The sequence below is a fragment of the Camelina sativa genome, chromosome 13 (genome assembly GCF_030686135.1).
Source record: "Camelina sativa cultivar CO46 ecotype springtype chromosome 13, ASM3068613v1".
Taxonomy (NCBI): domain Eukaryota; kingdom Viridiplantae; phylum Streptophyta; class Magnoliopsida; order Brassicales; family Brassicaceae; genus Camelina; species Camelina sativa.
In genome coordinates, this window is record NC_141892.1 from 982631 (window position 1) to 996293 (window position 13663).

General features: G+C 38.3%; 4 protein-coding genes across 5 annotated transcripts; 3 read left to right on the top strand and 1 right to left on the bottom strand.

Moving 5' to 3' along the window:
- Nucleotides 1-989: 989 nt before the first annotated feature.
- On the top strand, nt 990-6928 carry LOC104734345 (ethylene-insensitive protein 2). Of its 2 annotated transcripts, none has more exons than XM_010453898.3 (9): nt 990-1205; nt 1756-1888; nt 2025-2408; nt 2499-2585; nt 2685-2795; nt 2895-3107; nt 3190-3375; nt 3488-6163; nt 6249-6928. In XM_010453898.3, the coding sequence occupies exons 3-9, from the start codon at nt 2157-2159 to the stop codon at nt 6624-6626; spliced, it is 3903 nt and encodes a 1300-aa protein (XP_010452200.1). In that variant the 5' UTR covers nt 990-1205; nt 1756-1888; nt 2025-2156; the 3' UTR covers nt 6627-6928. The 2 variants fall into 2 exon arrangements, with proteins under 2 accessions (XP_010452200.1, XP_087338738.1); XM_087482612.1 differs by having other exon boundaries at nt 2193-2408.
- A 351-nt stretch (nt 6929-7279) lies between these two features.
- LOC104734346 (isocitrate dehydrogenase [NAD] catalytic subunit 5, mitochondrial) lies at nt 7280-9728 on the top strand. Its single transcript, XM_010453899.3, has 7 exons — nt 7280-7654; nt 7751-8071; nt 8157-8318; nt 8457-8531; nt 8698-8807; nt 8901-8973; nt 9250-9728. Exons 1-7 carry the CDS (start codon nt 7463-7465, stop codon nt 9439-9441), a joined length of 1125 nt encoding a protein of 374 aa, XP_010452201.2. The 5' UTR covers nt 7280-7462; the 3' UTR covers nt 9442-9728.
- Nucleotides 9729-9806: 78 nt separating this feature from the next.
- Nucleotides 9807-12680, top strand: LOC104734347 (adenosine kinase 2-like). Its single transcript, XM_010453901.3, has 11 exons — nt 9807-10172; nt 10405-10458; nt 10708-10754; nt 10858-10889; nt 11002-11103; nt 11268-11412; nt 11510-11607; nt 11706-11776; nt 11867-11933; nt 12035-12218; nt 12414-12680. Exons 1-11 carry the CDS (start codon nt 10078-10080, stop codon nt 12554-12556), a joined length of 1038 nt encoding a protein of 345 aa, XP_010452203.1. The 5' UTR covers nt 9807-10077; the 3' UTR covers nt 12557-12680.
- A 27-nt stretch (nt 12681-12707) lies between these two features.
- LOC104734349 (auxin-induced protein 15A-like) lies at nt 12708-13336 on the bottom strand. The gene has a single exon (XM_010453902.2). The coding sequence runs from the start codon at nt 13247-13249 to the stop codon at nt 12908-12910; it is 342 nt and encodes a 113-aa protein (XP_010452204.2). The 5' UTR covers nt 13250-13336; the 3' UTR covers nt 12708-12907.
- Nucleotides 13337-13663: the final 327 nt, after the last annotated feature.

Genomic DNA, 13663 nt, shown 5'->3' on the forward strand with positions numbered 1-13663 from the left:
ATAAAAGATAAATAATTTTAAGTATATATTTGGTTTTGTATTATAGAAGAAAAACGACTTTGCTATAACATTGTTTATATCGTAGTTTTATATTACTTTAGTTTTCAAATATGCGAAGATCGCGTGAACACTTTTAGCGTTACAAAGTTTTTCAAAATTTGTAAGCACGTGTAGTGTTTTATGAGTTAGAAGATTCGATTCTTATCTTTATTTTGTAACGTTCGTTCAAAATTTTTTAAAATTAGTCTTTTGAGAGTCACAAAGTTAGATTCTTATCCTTATTTTGTAACGTTCGTTTATATTTTTTTAAAATAAGTAACATTTGTTTTATATTTTTAGTATAACAAATATTACTAAAAATTAACATCTTTGTTATTATGATAAATGTTAATAAAGCTAAAAAGAGAATAAATTTAGCTGACATTTTCTCGTTTCAAAAAATCAAGTAAATACGATCAAAACTCTCTTCAATATTTTCTCACTCAATTAGTTGTAGTGGTTTATATTCATTTTCTGATGGGCCTGAGATATCAAAATTTAGAAATTGATTGAGCAAAAAAAAAAAAAGTGTCACTATATAATTGATGTGTTTTTAAAAAAGGAAAGGTATTATTATAATTTTTTTGATGCTGGTATTATTATTACCTATATGCAATGAGGAGGAAGGACGGGTCCATTATTATTTTTTTTTTTTAAATAATAATAATGCTCTTCTAGTCCACTTATCTTGGAATCTAAAACTACGATTAGTTTAAATTAAACTAAAATTTAAAACCTGAAAAAAAATTAATTAAAAAGACGTTTTTTCAAGCTGTAAGAAAAAAAGAATATTACCTTTTTTTTATAACATTTATGTAGCTTTTGATTGTTCTCTCTCTCTTTTGAAGGTGGCACGAGCACCCATAACCTTTCAGAACCTATAGATACAAAAATAATGTGTATGTATATGTAATATATATATATATATAAATTGATTTATTATTTTTTTTGGATCTTCTTTTTTTTTTTTTTATCTCTCTCTCTCTTTCTTTCTCCTTTGGATGGAACTGAGCTCTTCTTCTTTCTCTCTTTCCTCTCCTTTTCTTTTCTCTCGTGGCCTTTGATAAGAGTTTTCTTTCTCTCTTGAAGATCCGTTTCTAAACCTCTCTCTCACTTGATTTGATACTTAATTAGGTCAAACTTTGCGATCATAAGCGATTTCACAGGTCACCATCTTCAAAAACCCTAATTCTCTGTTTCTTCTTTTAGTTTTTTTTTTTTTTTCTTCTTCTGGCTTGGGGGCTTTGTTGTACGCACTTCCATGGAGTTTTTTATAGCTTTTTGCCTCGGTTTTTGTGCAAATGGGAGTTTTTTTTTTTTTTTTAAACACATCATGATCGAATTCAAGTTTTAGCTTAGATCTCTCTCTGCCTCTCTCTGTTTTGCGAAGAAGAAGATTGTTTCATGTTTCTCCCTTTCATCTGGGTTTCTGGGTTTTGTTTGTAATTGTGAGATTTTAGCTTTTTTGTTTTTCTACTGTACTTGTTTGTGGGTTGACCTTTTTTTTTTTTTTACAACTCTCTTGAAGATCTGAATGCGTAGATCATACGGGATCTTTACATTTTTTTTTTGGTTGCTTTTCTTCAGCGTTACGATTCTTTTAGCTTCAATTAAAGTTCTATTTTTTTTTTTTTTTTAAAAAGCTTATCTCAAAGATCAATTCTTTTTCGTCTTCTGATTTTTTTTTTTTTTGGTCCACCATTAATTTTTTTCCAGGTTTATAAAAGCTGATTCGAATGGTTTGGACATAACATCCGTATTTTGGTTTAAGCATATGGAAGTCTGTGTTCTGTTCTTGGTTGCTCTGTTAGGGCTTCCTCCTTTTGCACCAACTTAGCTCTCCTGTTGTGTAAGATCTTCTCCCTTGAAGCTGCAATAACGTCTGGTCCTTTTAACTTAAACTAGTAGCTAAAGACTGTACATACCTGTAAAACGAGACGACAGCCTAGAGTGGCTCACTGTTATTTTGACTGAATGAACAACAGGCTGATGAGAGGGGGAATGTGTTTTGGGTCGAATCTGTGAATTCTACAACGATTGGATCTGTAGAGTTGACCTTTTAATCCTCCTAGTCTTGAGTAAATTATATATATATATATTATCAGATAGATTTTAGGATGGAAGCTGAAATTGTGAATGTGAGACCTCCTCAGCTAGGGTTCATCCAGAGAATGGTTCCTCCGCTACTGCCTGTTCTTTTGGTTTCTGTTGGATATATTGATCCTGGCAAATGGGTTGCAAATATCGAAGGAGGTGCTCGTTTTGGGTATGACTTAGTGGCTATTACTCTGCTCTTCAATTTTGCCGCCATCTTGTGCCAGTATATAGCAGCTCGAATAAGCGTTGTTACTGGTAAACATTTAGCTCAGGTATTTTGTTCCCCTGATTTTTTTTCTGATCTCGAGGCTTTTAGCTACACTGTTATTTCTGTAACATTTTAATGTTCTTTACTTGGACAGATCTGCAATGAAGAATATGACAAGTGGACGTGCATGTTCTTGGGCATTCAGGCGGAGTTCTCAGCAATTCTGCTCGACCTTACCATGGTTAGTTACTTACAGTCTTTTTCCTTCTAAAATTTTTTAATGATGTTTGATGGAAAAGTTTCAGTTCTTCTGACTTCAGGCTTCTCTATTTATAAACAGGTTGTGGGAGTTGCACATGCATTTAACCTTTTGTTTGGAGTGGAGTTATCCACTGGAGTGTTCTTGGCTGCCATCGATGCATTTTTATTTCCTGTTTTCGCCTCTTTCCTTGTATGACTGGTTTCCTGTCTTTTTTGTTTTTTTTTCCTCTCTCTGTGTTCTTGGAATAGCATTATCGGAAATTAGCTGACATGCATACAATTTTTACAGGAAAATGGTATGGCAAATACAGTATCCATTTGCTCGGCAGGCTTTGTTTTACTTCTCTATGTTTCTGGTGTCTTGCTGAGTCAGTCTGAGATCCCATTCTCTATGAACGGAGTGTTAATTCGGTTAAACGGAGAGAGCGCATTTGCATTGATGGGTCTTCTTGGAGCAAGCATCGTCCCTCACAATTTTTATATCCATTCTTATTTTGCTGGGGTACCTTTTTTCTCTTTCTATGTATCTCTCTTTTCTATTAAGTAGCAATAATTATACTAAGCAGTGAACTCCTCTATTGCAGGAAAGTACATCTTCGTCAGATGTCGACAAGAGCAGCTTGTGTCAAGACCATTTGTTCGCCATCTTTGGTGTCTTCAGCGGACTTTCACTTGTAAATTATGTATTGATGAATGCAGCAGCCAGTGTGTTCCACAGTACTGGCCTTGTGGTACTGACTTTTCACGATGCCATGTCACTAATGGAGCAGGTTTGTTCTAACGGTTTTATGCTTCGTATTAGTCTATAATACATTTTTACACAGACGTTTTCAGAAATATCTCGTGATTATTAATTATTTTGTTCTTGATTGTTGAGTGCAGGTATTTGTGAGTCCGCTCATTCCAGTGGTGTTTTTGATGCTCTTGTTCTTCTCTAGTCAAATTACAGCACTAGCTTGGACTTTCGGTGGAGAGGTTGTTCTGCATGACTTCCTGAAAATAGAAATACCCGGTTGGCTTCATCGTGCTACAATCAGAATTCTTGCAGTTGCTCCTGCCCTTTATTGTGTGTGGACATCTGGTGCAGACGGGATATATCAGTTACTTATATTCACTCAGGTCCTGGTGGCGATGATGCTTCCTTGTTCTGTCATACCGCTGTTCCGCATTGCTTCGTCGAGACAAATCATGGGTGTCCATAAAATCCCTCAAGTTGGCGAGTTCCTCGCACTTACAACGTTTTTGGGGTTTCTCGGTTTGAATATTGTTTTTGTTGTGGAGATGGTATTTGGAAGCAGTGACTGGGCTGGTGGTTTAAGATGGAATACTGTAATGGGCACCTCGGTTCAGTACACCACTCTGCTTGTATCGTCATGTGCATCCTTATGCCTGATGCTCTGGCTCGCAGCTACGCCGCTGAAATCTGCTAGTAACAGAGTAGAAACTCAAATATGGAACATGGATGCTCAAAATGCTTTATCTTATCCATCTGTTCATGAAGAGGAAATAATTGAAAGAAGCGAAACAAGGCGGAATGAAGAAGAATCGATAGTGCGGCTGGAAAGCAGGGTAAAGGATCAGTTGGATACTACGTCTGTTACTAGTTCTGTCTATGATTTGCCAGAGAACATTCTAATGACGGATCAAGAGATTCGTTCGAGCCCTCTAGAGGAAAGCGAGTTAGACGTAAAATTCTCTGCCTCCCAAGTAAGTAAACTTGGGGAAGACCCTGATGTAAAGGAACAGCCTGTATTGCAGTCAACGGTGGTTAATGAGGTAACTGATAAGGATTTGGTTGTTGAAACAAAGATGGTAAAGATTGAACCGATAAGTCCTGTGGAGAAGACTGTTAGCATGGAAAATAACAGCAAGTTCATTGAAAAGGATGTCGAAGGGGTTTCATGGGAATCAGAAGAAGCTACGAGAGCTGCTCCTGCAAGCAACTATACTGTTGGATCTGATGGTCCGCCTTCGTTTCGCAGCTTAAGTGGGGAAGGGGGAAGTGGGACTGGAAGCCTTTCACGGTTGCAAGGTTTGGGACGTGCTGCCCGGCGCCACTTATCTGCGATCCTTGATGAGTTTTGGGGACATTTATATGATTTTCATGGCCAATTAGTTGCTGAAGCCAGGGCAAAGAAAATAGATCAGTTGTTTGGCGCTGATCAGAAGTCAGCCTCTTCTATGAAAGCAGATTCTTTTGGAAAAGACATGAGTAGTGGATATTGCATGTCTCCAACTGCAAAGGGGTTGGATTCACAAATGACTTCAAATTTATATGATTCACTGAAGCAGCAAAGGACTCCAGGAAGTATCGATTCGTTGTATGGATTTCAAAGAGGGTCGTCACCGTCACCGTTGGTCAACCGTATGCAGATGTTGGGTGCATATGGTAGCACCACTAATAATAATGCGTATGAATTGAGTGAGAGAAGATACTCTAGCTTGCGTGCTCCATCATCTTCTGAGGGTTGGGAACACCAACAACCAGCTACAGTTCACGGATATCAGATCAAGTCACTTGTTGACAATTTGTCAAAAGGAAGGCTTGAAGCTTTACAATCCCGTGGAGAGATCCCAACGTCGAGATCTATGACGCAGCAATATAGCGGTACAATGAGCTATACACAGCAACTTGCTTTAGCCTTAAAACAGAAGTCCCAGAATGGTCTTACCCCTGGACCAGCTCCTGGATTTGAAAATTTTGCTGGGTCTAGAAGCATATCACGGCAATCTGATAGATCTTATTATGGTGTTCCATCATCTGGAAATACCGATACTGTTGGTGTAGCAGTAGCCAATGAGAAGAAGTATAGTAGCATGCCAGATATCTCAGGATTGTCTATGTCCGCGAGAAACATGCATTTGCCGAACAACAAGAGCGGATACTGGGATCCGTCCAGTGGAGGAGGAGGAGGGTATGGCACATCTTATGGTCGACTAAGCAGTGAATCATCATCGTATTCTAATATAGGGTCACGGGTTGGAGTACCCTCTGCTTATGATGACATGTCTCAATCAAGAGGAGGCTATAGAGATACCTACACTTTGCCACAGAATGCATCAACAACAGGGACCGGATCACTTTGGTCTAGACAGCCCTTTGAGCAGTTTGGCGTAGCGGAGAGGACTGGTGCTGTTGGTGAGGAGCTCAGGAATAGAACGAATCCGATAAATATAGACAACAACTCTTCCTCTACTGTTGATGCAGAGGCTAAGCTTCTTCAATCATTCAGGCACTGTATTTTAAAGCTTATTAAACTGGAAGGATCCGAGTGGTTGTTTGGACAAAGCGATGGAGTTGATGAAGAACTGATTGACCGGGTAGCTGCACGAGAGAAGTTTATCTATGAAGCTGAAACTCGAGAAATAAATCAAGTGGGTCACATGGGTGAGCCACTGATTTCATCGGTTCCTAATTGTGGAGATGGTTGCGTATGGAGAGCTGATTTGATTGTGAGCTTTGGAGTTTGGTGCATCCACCGTGTTCTTGACTTGTCTCTTATGGAGAGCCGACCTGAGCTCTGGGGAAAGTACACTTACGTTCTCAACCGCCTTCAGGTAAACAAATAAAAAACAAAACTCCGCACTTTTGCAGTTAGAAACCAAAGCTTATGTTTTTGACATGATGTAATGAATTCAACAGGGAGTAATTGATCCAGCGTTCTCAAAGCTGCGGACACCGATGACACCGTGCTTTTGCCTTCAGATTCCTGCGAGCCACCAGAGAGCGAGTCCGCCATCAGCGAACGGAATGTTACCTCCGGCTGCAAAACCGGCCAAAGGAAAATGCACAACTGCAGTTACACTTCTTGATCTAATCAAAGACGTTGAAATGGCAATCTCATGTAGGAAAGGCCGGACCGGTACAGCTGCAGGAGACGTGGCTTTCCCAAAGGGAAAAGAAAATCTGGCTTCGGTTTTGAAGCGGTATAAACGTCGGTTATCGAATAAACCGATAGGTATGAATCAGGATGGACCTGGTTCAAGAAAGAACTTGACTGCGTACGGATCATTGGGTTGAAGAGAGAACATTGTGAGAATCTCATGATCAAAAGAGACGTCGAGCGGGAAGCCGAAGAATCAAAACTCTTGCTTTTGATTGCTCCTCTGCTTCGTTAATTGTGTATTAAGAAAAGAAAAAGAAAATGTTTTTATTTTGTTGCTTCAGAAATTTTCGTTTTTTTTTTCCCTCTCTTAATTTGGTTGTAATGTTATGTTTATATCCATATCATCATAGGAGGACCATAGCTACAAACCGAATCCGGTTTGTGTAATTTGATGCGGAGTCGATCATTGAAAAATTCGTCGGTTTGATCTGTTAAATCTCCTTTAACCGGATCTCATCACTTTTTATCTCATCGGAAGAAAAATAGGTCGGCGAGAAGGCATGTATGGACCGCCGTTGGCTGGTTTACCTGTACCTGCACCGCCGCATAAAGTCACGGGGAAGCCACCGGAGGTTTAGCATACACCGGTTGTGTGTACTGTATGTAGTGTATGATGATGTATAATTACGTATAAACATCTTTCGTAGTGTATATGGTTTTGTGTTAAGACTGTTATTGGGCCGATACTGAAAACAAATAACAATTCTCTTTACTGGGCCTAAGCTTTTAAGAAAACAGTTCGTTCCGTTTTGTATTTTTACGTACACACTTCGTGTCGTTTAACTTTGAGTACTAACTAACCTAATGCGACTTAGAACTACACGGCGTTTTACGGAAGAAGGAAATATTCGCTTCTTCTTTACAACTTTTGTCACAACGCAGAAAAGTCCTCTCTTTCTCTCTGTGACTCTCTCTCTCTATCGATTAATAAACTTTTCATTTGCTGCGTCCTTTTGGTGCTTGAAGCGATATGACCATGGCAGCAAATCTCGCGCGACGGCTGATCGGTAACCGATCGACTCAGATCCTTGGTGCTGTGAACTCTAGCTCAGGTGCGGCTACTTCCGTCGCTAGGGCTTTCTGTTCCTCCTCCACTCCGATCACCGCAACTCTCTTCCCTGGCGATGGGATCGGTCCCGAGATCGCTGAATCTGTCAAAAAGGTTCCTCATCCCTAATTTTGTTAAAAAATCTAGTTACGAGAGAATTGTGATTTGTGAGAATTCGGCAATTTCGTTGATAGTTTTGTAATGATCCAGGTGTTTACAACAGCTGGTGTGCCAATAGAGTGGGAAGAACACTATGTTGGGACTGAGATAGATCCCAGAACACAGAGTTTCTTGACCTGGGATAGTCTCGAGTCTGTGCGTAGAAACAAAGTTGGTTTGAAAGGTCCAATGGCTACTCCAATTGGGAAAGGTCACCGTTCTTTGAACCTTACTCTTAGGAAAGAGCTTAATCTTTATGCCAATGTTAGACCTTGTTACAGTCTTCCTGGTTACAAAACTCGTTACGATGATGTTGATCTCATTACCATCAGAGAAAACACTGAAGGAGAATACAGTGGCCTTGAACATCAGGTTTTGTTTTGTTGTGTCTCTATCGATAGAACATTCCAGATTAGTGTTTCTGACAATTGTTTTGTTTTCTCCTGACTCATGATAGGTCGTTAGAGGTGTGGTGGAAAGTCTTAAAATCATTACCCGTCAGGCGAGTTTGAGAGTTGCAGAGTATGCTTTCCTCTATGCCAAGACTCATGGGAGAGAGAGAGTTTCTGCAATCCACAAAGCCAACATTATGCAGAAAACTGACGGTCTTTTCCTCAAGGTCTGTCCAGTTTTATAACTCCGTAATGCATTTAACAATTTCTTATAGGGAGAGATGAACGCAATGATTATTATGTCTGTTTAGTTTTGCTTACTGTTTGTTTTGAGACAATGTTTAATTCTGTTCTTGTTTTTCCAGTGTTGTCGTGAGGTTGCTGAGAAATATCCTGAGATAACTTACGAGGAGGTTGTTATTGACAACTGTTGTATGATGGTAAGCTATGATACGAAATCTACCTTTTTTCATTAATTCACTTAGTAGTTGGGATTATTATCTTATAGAATTTAGAAGTTAGAATTCTTAGCAACTTGTATCTGAGTTCCGTGTTCCCACTGCTTTAATGTGGAATATGTGACTGATAATATTGAGATGCCTGCAGCTTGTGAAAAACCCAGCACTTTTTGATGTCTTGGTGATGCCTAACCTTTACGGAGACATCATCAGCGACCTGTGTGCAGGATTGGTTGGAGGACTAGGGTTGACTCCAAGGTGAAACATCGGTTGCTTCATCTTGAAATAATAGTGTTATTTAGTGTGATTGTGAGCTAGATCATCTAAAAGGCCTTGTGATCTTTGACGCAGTTGTAATATCGGAGAAGATGGGGTAGCCCTTGCTGAGGCAGTTCACGGCTCTGCACCTGATATCGCTGGAAAGGTTAGTCTATGAAGCAAATAAAGTTTCAACAGTTATCGTAAAACATGATAATAAAACAGCTACAGATAGAAAGAAGAGTCCTCAACTCCCCGTTTTGCTGTTTTTCTTTTCTTGGTAGTATAGTCAGTTGGTTAGTCTCATTATAGACCGAGTCATTTACAGGCTAAAGAGTTTCATTTTTACATCCAATGTTTAAGCTTTTATCAATCCAATGTTGAAAGATTAGAACTAGATTTCAGATGCCTTGATATATGATTTTGTTTGGGGTGGTGTTAGAACTTGGCGAACCCAACGGCGCTGCTTCTGAGTGGAGTGATGATGTTGCGTCATCTGAAGCTGAACGAACAAGCAGAACAAATCCACAGTGCAATCATCAACACCATAGCAGAGGGAAAATACAGAACCGCGGATCTTGGAGGGAGTTCGACCACAACGGAATTCACAAAGGCAATCTGTGATCATCTCTGAACACATCGTAAAGTCCCAATTCTTTATGGAATCTTCTTCTTCTTCTTTGGAGGGCTTTTTAATAGAGCCTCGAATTCATCTTTGTTTTTCATTCCTCTCTTGTTTACGATTAGAATAAAAGGAAAAAAAAAAGAGAAAAATAACGGCTCTTCCTGAGTTTAATTACTTAAGAAGTTGTTTGTTTCTTCTTGAAAACGTCTTTTCAAGTTCTCTCTGCCATAAGGCAAAAGATTACACAGGAAAAAAATTGATGTTTCTCTGAATCCATCAGAAGAGTTTTGTTATTATGATTGCTTGTTTAGTGTCTTCTTAATTTACTCAGTTATTCCCAACTTCTTAATCAAAAATTTTGATTTTGTCTCTTTGACTTGAAGAAAAAGGTATGTAGTTGGCATAATTAGTTGGTTCACCGACAAAAAGAGAGTTAGTTTAAGGAAAAGAAAACAAAACTGAAAGAGAATTAGAGTACTGTATGTCGTTGGTGCACCAAACCTCTGTGATTAAAAGGCTATGATGATTCTAAAACTAAAACTAAAACATTAAGCAGCAGCACTAAACTTGCCGGCCAACCAATCCCAGATCTGAATCTTAATAAAACCTAAACCTCTCTCAAAATATCTTCTTCATCGTTTCATCATGGCTTCGTCTGCTAACTACGATGGAATCCTTCTCGGTATGGGTAACCCGCTCCTCGATATCTCTGCCGTCGTCGACGACGAATTTCTCACCAAGTAAAAAAAAAAAAAAAAAGCACTCTCAGATCCCTCTTTTTTCCTTTATGTTTCCTATTTTGTTGTTGTTGTATTCGTATCGTAATCTTCTTTCGGGGCTTTTAGTATGAATCTAGGTTTTATTGTTTGATTCGTCTCTTCAGTAGAGCATAAACTCTGTGATTTGTGTGCGATTCTTCTTTTTTTTCTTTTTACTGTTATTGATCTTTTTGTAATCGTGTGACGACGACAGGTACGACATCAAGTTGAACAATGCCATTCTCGCTGAGGAAAAACATTTACCCATGTACGTATTCATTAATGCTCTTCTGCTTTTGATATCTCTGATTTGTGACGTTAGGCATTGTAATCATTACGAATAAGGAACGGTGCTCATGTTATATTATCAATTCAAGTAGAGACTGATTCAATGCTTCACAAAGCCCTGGACAGTTTCAGGAATAAAAAAATACAGTACAATGTGATATCTCTTTGACTTATCTTTTATGGTTAATAATGGTTTTTACTTTCAATTTTTTTTTCCTTTTATTTAAAGGTATGATGAGATGAGTAGCAAATTCAATGTTGAATACATTGCCGGAGGTAATTCATCTTTTGACCATCCTGCAACCTTTTAATTATTAGCGTGTATGCGTTGACTAGATTGTGATATCTTCTTCTTCATGATTCGATTCTTTTTCTCTAGGTGCTACTCAGAACTCAATCAAAGTTGCTCAGGTATATTCTCTTTCCTTCTTCTTCTTGCACCTTTTTTTTTTTTTTTTTTGAGTTATAAGTAATCAATGCTAAAATCAAGGTTTTTTTTATTTTTACTTGCTTGTGGCTACAGTGGATGCTTCAAACTCCTGGGGCAACCAGTTACATGGGTTCCATTGGAAAGGACAAATATGGAGAGGCAATGAAGAAGGATGCTACAGCCGCTGGTGTCAATGTAAGCTGACTTTTTCCTGACTCTTCTCTGGTTTTCATGTTTTTGTTTTGTTTGAGTGTATGCACAGCTGATGATGCTTTGTTTGTCTTTGAGGATAGTTTGAAGTTATATTATTGAAACTGAATTAAGAATCTCTAATCAAAGTGCTTTTTTTAATTTATCAGGTTCACTATTATGAAGATGAATCAGCACCTACTGGAACTTGCGGTGTCTGTGTTGTTGGTGGAGAAAGGTCTCTTATTGCAAATCTTTCAGCTGCAAACTGCTACAAGGTTGATCACCTTAAGAAGCCTGAAAACTGGGCTTTGGGTAAATCTTCTTTTCCCATCGTTTCATCCCGTTTTACAGTTCTGTATTTTTTAATTCATGATCTGATGATATCTGTGATTGAATATGTTTTGGGTAGTTGAGAAGGCCAAGTTCTACTACATTGCTGGATTCTTCCTCACAGTATCTCCTGAATCCATTCAGTTGGTATCTGAGCATGCTGCTGCAAACAACAAGGTAATTATAAGACATGGTCCTCCAGATATCAGAATCTTTTATTTGCTTTCGAGTGCCTTTTTGTATTAACAGTCCTGACTTATTCACTGATCTTTCAGGTGTTCACAATGAACCTCTCTGCTCCATTCATCTGTGAATTCTTCAAAGATGTACAGGAGAAGTTCTTGCCGTAAGCCATCGTCCCTTATCTATTTATCCATTGCAGATTTTATGATTGCGTAAATGTACTGAAAAGCACCACCCTATATTTCTCGTACAGATACATGGACTTTGTTTTCGGCAATGAAACAGAGGCAAGAACCTTCTCCAAAGTTCACGGCTGGGAGGTTAGACAATTTCTCTCTTGCACGACTAAAATTCAGCAGAATGTTTTAGTGTTGTATAACAGTTATAATAGTGAACCATTTTTATCTTTTTATATATATAGACGGAAGATGTTGAACAAATAGCCATCAAGATTTCACAGCTTCCCAAGGCCACAGGAACACACAAGAGGACCACTGTGATTACACAGGGCGCAGATCCAGTGGTTGTTGCTGAAGATGGAAAGGTGAAGAAATATCCAGTCATCCCTCTCCCAAAGGAGAAGCTTGTTGACACCAACGGTGCAGGTACTAATTTTGATTATCGAAAGACGGGTTGTAATACATTCAACTGTAGTCTTATTTTATTATATAGAAACTGACATGATCATAGAACATAAATGATCCTTTAGCATTTTAAACGAACTTTTCTCCTCAAGACTGATACAAAACAGATTCAATACTGATGAATTTAAATGCTATTTTTGTTGAACTCTCTTACAGGTGATGCATTTGTGGGAGGATTCATGTCACAGTTGGTGAAAGAGAAATCAATTGAGGAATGTGTGAAGGCTGGATGCTATGCATCGAACGTGGTGATCCAAAGATCTGGCTGCACTTACCCCGAGAAGCCTGACTTCAACTAAATGATTGGGTGATCCTCAGTTTTGTGACATTTTCCAAATAAAACAACCTTTGATTCAACAAAAACTCCCACGATTATTGTTTGAGTGTACTTTTAGCATTTTAATATCATGATTATTTTGATCATTTGATATTACTACCATAGGTTGAGACAAGTCATGCTAAATCAATGAAGGTTTTGATGAGAAGATTACATCTTCTATATCAACTACTACCTAAAAATGGCTCATTTCACAACATTCTTCATTATTTCTACACATATCACCTCAAATATAATGGATCCTCTCACATTAATTATCAAAATCCTAAACGTTAGAAGTCCGAAGAACCCCTCTTCTTGAATCAAAGACTCGTCAAGAATAACGAGGAGAAGCACAACGGATGACCTCAAGGAAGAAAGTTTCGTCACAAGAAATACAAAGCTTGGAATCTCCGGAAGTGAAATCGTCGTAAGCTTCATCTTTTGATTGATCAAGCAAAGCCCTGAAGATGGGATCGTGAAGCAACGTGATCTTTATAACGAATCTCTTGTAACTTTCCTCTTCTTTGCCTACGTACACCACAAGGTGTCCCTTTGGTACGTCATGTGGTATATGATATTCATCCTTAGGCTTTCCCGTGGCGTCGCGATGTTTGGAGAATCTGCTTGACATTTGCTTCCATGCCTTTGTGATCAGCTTGCTCTTCTTTATCATGTTTATGAGAGAGATGGAGAGAGAAAAAGAAAGAGAGAGAGACGTTTTTGGGGGTTAGTGTGAGATAGAATGTAGAGAAGTACTAGTGTCGTACTTGTGTATTTATACACCAAGTCACAAACATAGGTCCACTATATATCTATTTTAACGTATATATACATGAATAGGTATGGGTAATGATTTTCTTGGACCATGTCGTCTTTACAATAATACATGATCTACATTTGTTATCATGAAAAACAATATATACTACATTCTATTCAATACATATATATACATTACAAAAGAAAATATATTAACTAAATATGTGGAACGTCATTATCAATTTAATTTTGAAAATAACAAATCTACTAGAAATGAAAAGAACAATACTCTATGTATTATTATTTTTTTTATTTTTTTTGGGGGTCAACT